At 41.0% G+C, this 6,720-nt stretch overlaps 2 protein-coding genes across 2 annotated transcripts; both read left to right on the top strand.

The window, feature by feature from the left end:
- The first annotated feature begins 353 nt into the window (after positions 1-353).
- LOC150110097 (zinc finger MYM-type protein 6-like) lies at positions 354-773 on the top strand. Its single transcript, XM_090412230.1, has one exon. It carries the CDS (start codon positions 354-356, stop codon positions 771-773), a length of 420 nt encoding a protein of 139 aa, XP_090268356.1.
- An 896-nt stretch (positions 774-1,669) lies between these two features.
- On the top strand, positions 1,670-2,131 carry LOC150110096 (zinc finger BED domain-containing protein 5-like). Its single transcript, XM_090411111.1, has one exon. It carries the CDS (start codon positions 1,670-1,672, stop codon positions 2,129-2,131), a length of 462 nt encoding a protein of 153 aa, XP_090267237.1.
- Positions 2,132-6,720: the final 4,589 nt, after the last annotated feature.

Raw genomic sequence — 6,720 nt, 5'->3', positions numbered from 1 at the left:
GCATGCGCCAGGCTTTAGTGGCGCATGCGTACCCTCACAACAATCACCCCTCACCTCCTCCCCGTAAATACCGATTCTCGTCCGATTGTTTCATTTTATTGAAGCGAACTGTCGTCTGTCAGCACTATACTGGTGTTTATTCCTCACGATACTCTTCTTAAGTAAGCGACCAGCGATGTTTTTATTTTAACTGTGCACAGTGATATTTAATGGCATCGAAGAGCTTGAGTTTGATAACTGTTATTTCTTGTTTGGTTTAAGATTCAAATAAAATAAACCCACAATGAGTGAGAAAAAGCAACCAAGCATTTTGCATTTCTTTAGTAATACTTCGCGTAACCGTGAGTTGATCAATGAATCAGAGCCTCCACAGCCCCAGCAGGGCACCATCAGGAAGGACATTGCAACTGGAGGCGGAGAGAAGAAAAAGTTCAAGGTTTCAAGAAAATATGATGGGGGACTACTTGAAGTTTGGATTTATTCAAGAACCTGGAAGTGAGCTGGATCCACGGCCGCTTTGTGTCGTGTGTTCCGAGAGTTTATGCAACGATGCCATGAAACCTTCGAAACTCGCTAGGCACTTGCAGTCAAAAGACTCAGATTTAACTAAGAAGCCAGTTGAATATTTTCAAAGGATGCGTGAAAGTATGCAAAAGCAAATAAGTTCATTAGTAAAAATGACAGTTGAAGACAAGTCCATGGTAAAGGCTTCTTATTTGATAGCATTTCAAATCGCGAAAAGTAAAAAGCCGTATACGATTGGAGAAGAATAAATTAAACCTTGCTTGTTATAAGCCTGTGAAAAGGTTTTAAGGAAACAGGCTGTCCAGAGACTGAAAGTAATTCCTATGTCCGCTAATACTGTGAAGCGCAGAATCGAAGACATGGCAGAAAATATTGAAAATCAAGTGATAGAATTGGTGAAAAATTCAACGTTTTATTCAACTCGACGAATCAACAGACATGACTAAAGAGTCAGTTCTTTGTTTTGTGAGGTTTGAGTGTCAAGGAGAGCTAAAGGAAGTACTCCTCTGTTCGCTGAACTTGCCGGGTAGAACAGCCTGCTCTGAGATTTTCGATGCACTTAATGGTTATTTACTAAGACACGGTATTGAATGGAAGAAATATGTTGGGATATGCACAGATGGTGCCGCTAGCATGACCGGGCATCGTTCAGGAGTTGTTACAAAAGTGAAAAATGTTGGATACCCAGACATGTTGTTTACTCATTGTATTTTACATCGCGAGCAAATTGGCGAAAAGAATGTCTCTAGAACTGCAAGAAGTACTCTCTGATCTGATGTCATTAAAATTGTAAATGAAATTCGGCACAAAGCGCTCAATTCTCGAATATTTGAGGCACTTGTGAAGAAATGGGCTCTCAATATACCAATTCCTTCTTCACGCTGAGGTGAGATGGCTGTCGATAGGCAAAATACTATTTGCATCAAGAAGTCAAGTTATTTTTCCAGCAACAAAATAAATCGAAATTCCTAGATCTCTTGTCCGAACGATGATTGGCTAGCCAAGCTTGTATACCTGGCAAATATTTTTTCACTGTTGAACGAGCTAAACACGTCCTTGAAAGGGCGTGTTTAGCTCGTTAATGGATGCATTGTTTTGAAATGCATCCATTTTACTTAGGTAAAATGGATGCATTTCAAAAGAAATGGCTGTGGCATTTCATGCCATTCAGCAAACGTGGTTGGCTGAAGAAGATCTGCAAATGTTCCCGAATCTTGATGAGTATATGAAAGAAGAGGATGTCAACAGACAGGTAATAACCATTGTTCGACAGCACTTACGGTCGCTCACAGAATCGTTTGGCCGTTATTACCCAAAGGAAGAGGACCCCATTTATGGCATTATGTGGATAATGGATCCATTTTCGGCGAAAATTGAAGATAGCGATTTGAGCATGAAAGAAAAAGAAAGCCTAATCGATCTGTCATCCGACGACAGTCTCAAAACTAAATTCCACTCGTCCTCAGCAAGACATCATTTTTGGCTCTCCTTAAAAAGTGAATATCCAGTGCTGACTGAAAAAGCCATCAAAATTTTCATTCCATTTGCAACAACCTATTTGTGTGAAAAGACATTCCCATCTGTTACGGCAATTAAAAACAAGTAACTCTGTAGCTTGAAATAGAAACGGTTCTCCGTGTTGCAGTGACATCATTGGAGCCAAGAATCCATAAACTTATTTCAAGCGAGCAGCAACATATATTATTATTATTACTATTCGTGACACCTCCAAGGAGTTCGAAGACTCATCGTGGGAGAACACCTACTATCTCCACCGAAGTTCTACTACCAATCACCTCCATCAACAGCCCACCACAACTAATATTTTTTGTCTGTAAATTGCTTGTGTTCTGAAGGGCCGATTTATCTGTATGCTGGATGAAAAACCCGAGTTTCCGGGAGAAAATACCCTGCTACCTCCGTATGAGATCGGCTAACTCACCTTCGATTGAAAAAGTCCACATAAAGATTCCTCCCGTTCACGACGAGAATCGAACTTAGGCCTATTCCAATTGAAGGGCGCAACGTACGGTCGTTCTTCCAATTGCGCTACGGAGGCCTTGATATCACACTAATAATTTTGTTATAATTAAACAAGGGCATTTCATATTAATAAAATGAAATGTTTATGATCATTATTTTATACATGTTTGTACCTTTTAAAAATAATTCATGTTAGTGGTCCGCGGGATTCAAAATTGTGAGTTTAGTGGTCCGTGAGGTCCAAAAGATTGGCGACCGCTGATATAAATAACACACAACATGAAAATTATGAGCCTATATTTTAATGATCTAAATCACAAGGACACTCAAAACTTACTTGTAAATCAATTATTTAAAACTTTTCCAGATATTATAATGCTATAAGAAACAAAGATTTGCTTTATTGAACCCATACCACAATTTGAAAAAAGAATGCCTATCCATCATCATCATCATCATTATCATACGTATCAAGGATTTAGGCCTAGCATGGCCTGTTCCGGTCATCGTTGAATCGTTTAAGAGGACGTCCTGGCCTATCCATTATATTTTAATATCCGAATTTGCAAATAAAAGTAATAGTGGTGCAGTGGCGAATTCTCCATGCTTGCTGCTCAAGCTCATTAATTGAGAAAGAAGTAATATTTATTTGTTAATAAATGTACGCGTTTATAAGCATTCCATTTAGGCTTTTATTTTTCTAGACAGAAGACGTTTTAAGCTTGCGCGGCAATAATTGAGCTTTGCGTTGTGTATCGAAGGCCAACGCTAGTCAAGCTACCTTGGCTTGCTCGGTTGTGGGAACATCCAGGTCCTCGCTTCAGCACTGTGATTTCTTGCGCGCGCATAGCCATTTCCGCTCCCTTCACGTCATCTCACCCTGTTGCTTAAACACGGGCCATACGCAGTCAAAGTAGCTCTAGCCAGTGAGCTTCAGCCAGCCTTTACAAGTGTGCGTGTTGCTTGGGAAAATTAAGTTACAACCAACTTTTTATGACGATGTTATTGACATGTTCATAAAGAAGTAGGGTAGAATTCGTATTCAAGCAGCTAAATTGAAAAAGATAGAATATCATTTGTAAAATAAATGTTGTACTTCTGATTAAATGTACATAAATTTCTAAATACAGGTAACCCTCGTATTGGGGTGTCGGGCTTGGTGTCGCACGGATTAGATCGTCGTCGAGAGCTCCTGGAAAGATCAGTATTATTTTGTGTTAACATTAGATATTTTACCAGAATTTTAAGTAGTATTGTTTGCTTTTTGATTCTTGGTGTGTCTGTGCAATTTTTGCGTGTTTTCTGTTATTTTAATTATTATTTTTAAGAAAAGATAGCGTACACATGGCACCGATAAAGAAAAAAATGGCGGCCAGGTCGCCATGCTTGCTTAAGAGTTTTGATGTAAAAGAATTTATGCAATGTGCTGTCTGTGAGATGTATGCCTTGCGAAGAGCGGTAGGAGTCTGGTTAGAAAGTGATAGTGGAGTTAATATGTGTAGAAAGTGTAAAGAGAATGAGGACTTCAAGCGTGTTTCGTGTATCGAGACTGATATCGTTAACGGTAGTCAGAATGTAGAAAATGGCGGTGTACTAGAGAATTGCGTGGTAGTGCCAGATATGTGTGAGAGCGTCGCTGAAAGTGTAAATGAAGGTAGAAACACCGAAGGAATGGATGATTTGATCGATAATGAAAATGGTGAGATAAATGCGAGTAGCGAAATTGCCCGTTTACATGGCGCGATACACAGAGCCAAACGACAACTGGAGCGTATGCAAAAATGTGTGTTGAACGTACCGACAAATAACCGGCGGAAGTCTGTGACGGCAAAAAATAGAATGTACGTAAACGTCAATAAAATGAAGGAGCGAGTGCTGTATGGGGATTCGCTATTAAGAGGCGTAATAATTGAGAGTTTAACGAAGTCATACCAGCCGGGTGCGAACATAAAGGACGTCAGCGAATCTATTCGACTGCAAAAACAGAGGGTGAAAGAGATGATAATAGTGGCAGGAACGAATGATTTGAAAGAGGACAAAATGGAAATGATAGAGGATGTGAGGGAGTTGTTTGAGGTAGCAAAAGAGAAGAGTGAGAGAGTTAGGATGGTGAGTATCTTACCGCGGTATGACAGCGAAGTGTTTAGAAGGAGGGCCATAATTGCCAATGACTTTATGCGTGGGTTATGCATGGAGAGTGGTGTGGAATTTGTGGATGTGTGGAATGAGTTCGATGGGCGAAAGGACTTATATAAGATGGATGGGTTACATTTGAATGGAGTTGGTGTACGGAGACTTGAAAGAGTGTTGATGAATGATGTGGAAGTGGATGTACAGACTCAGGGAAACTAGATTTATTAAGAGGGGGGGGAGTAGATATGCAGACTTTAGGGGGGGCAGTTAAGTGTATGAATGAGTATGTTATGCCCGGGCGAGTACGACGGACAACAAATCAGAATGGGATAATTAGTATAAGGAATCAAAGTAGGGATGGGACAAATGGGCTTCTGCGATTCATGTACACTAATGCCAGGAGTATTAGGAACAAGAAGGAAGAGTTTTTGGCCATGGTTGGCACTTCCAGGCCACAGGTTGTCGGTATTAGTGAAACATGGCTGACAGAGGATGATAAAGCTAGTGGGATTGAATGCGATGGGTATAGCGTGTTCAGGAGTGACAGGGTGAATAAAAAGGGGGGAGGAGTGTTATTGATGATAGCTGATGAGCTTCAGCCAAGGAGTATAGAATTTGAACTGCAGGATGGGGAAAAAAGCACATTTGAGGCTGTTTGGTGTGAGATACAATCTAGCAGAACAAAATATACAATTGGGTGCTGCTATAGACCGGGTGATGGAGTGGATGGTGGGAATAGTATGCATAAGCAAATAGAAGAAATGAATGGAAGGAGGGTAATTATTATGGGTGATTTCAATTATGGTAACATTGACTGGAAAGAGGAGAGGGCACATGGGAGGAAGGAATTGGATTTTATGCAGTTATTAAGGGACAACTATCTACGGCAACATGTATTGGAAAATACCAGGGGGCAGAGAGTGCTGGACCTAGTAATTGCAACTGAGAATGTAGCTGTAACGAACATGACCATGTTGCCACCAATTGGTGAGAGTGACCATAAGGTCATGACTTGGGAGGTGGCTAAAGGAGTCGAATTTACAATTAAGACAGGGTATATGTGGAATTACCGGGCTGGTAAGTATGACAAGCTTAGGTGTGTGCTTGGCTCAATGCCATGGCATGTAAAACTGCAAGGGCTGGATGTTGATGGTGCATGGGAGGTGGTTAAGAACGGTTTGCAGGAGGCAATGGTTGACTGTATACCAAGAGTCCGAATAATAAATCAGGTAGGGGTTAAATGGATGAATAACACTATTAAGCTTGAGCTGCAAAAAAAGAAACAATTGTGGAGGGAATTTAAGGAGAAGGGTGACCATCAGGTGCATGAACAGTATAAAGCTCAGGCCAGGATGGTAACAAGGGTGGTAAGAAAAGCAAAAGCAGATTACGAAAGGAAATTGGCCATGCAGGCTAAAGAGAATCCCAAACAGTTTTTTCAATATGTTGCAAGTAAAAGGAAAAATGCTCATGGTAGAATGATCTTAAAAAATGCTGAGGGTAGGGAGGTAACTGAATCAGTCGATGTTGTGGAATTACTGAGCGAGCACTTTGCAAGAGTATATCATCCAGGTGGTGGCTTTGCGGAAATGGAGGAACCAACAGCTTATACTGGAATTGTGATGAATGAGGTAGAGGTAACTAGGCTATTACAGAACCTCAATGTCAATACATCTGTGGGATTGGATGGTATACCAGCTCGTGTCGTACGTGAAGCGGCCAAAGAATTGTCAGTGCCCTTGACCATTATGTTTAATTTGAGCCTCAGGACTGGGTCAGTCCCAAGGGGGTGGAAAGAGGGGAAAATAGTTCCACTGCACAAAGGTGGTTCCAAGGCTGCTGTTGAAAATTACCGGCCAATCAGCATAACAGGAATCATTATCAAGGTCTTAGAGAAAATAGTCAAGAGGAAAATACAAGATTGGATAGAAGAAAATGGGATACTGTATCGGGGACAGCATGGTTTTGTGAAGGGTAGGTCATGCCTCAGTAACTTGCTCACGTATTATAACACAGTGACGGCTGAACTGGATAAGGGTAATGGGTTTACAGTGATTCTGCTGGACCTTGCTAAGGCCT

This window comes from Typopeltis vanoorti, chromosome 1, assembly GCF_054136105.1.
Source record: "Typopeltis vanoorti isolate ZY-2024b chromosome 1, IOZ_Tvanoo_1.0, whole genome shotgun sequence".
Taxonomy (NCBI): domain Eukaryota; kingdom Metazoa; phylum Arthropoda; class Arachnida; order Uropygi; family Thelyphonidae; genus Typopeltis; species Typopeltis vanoorti.
This window is presented reverse-complemented; position numbering and strand designations above follow the sequence as displayed.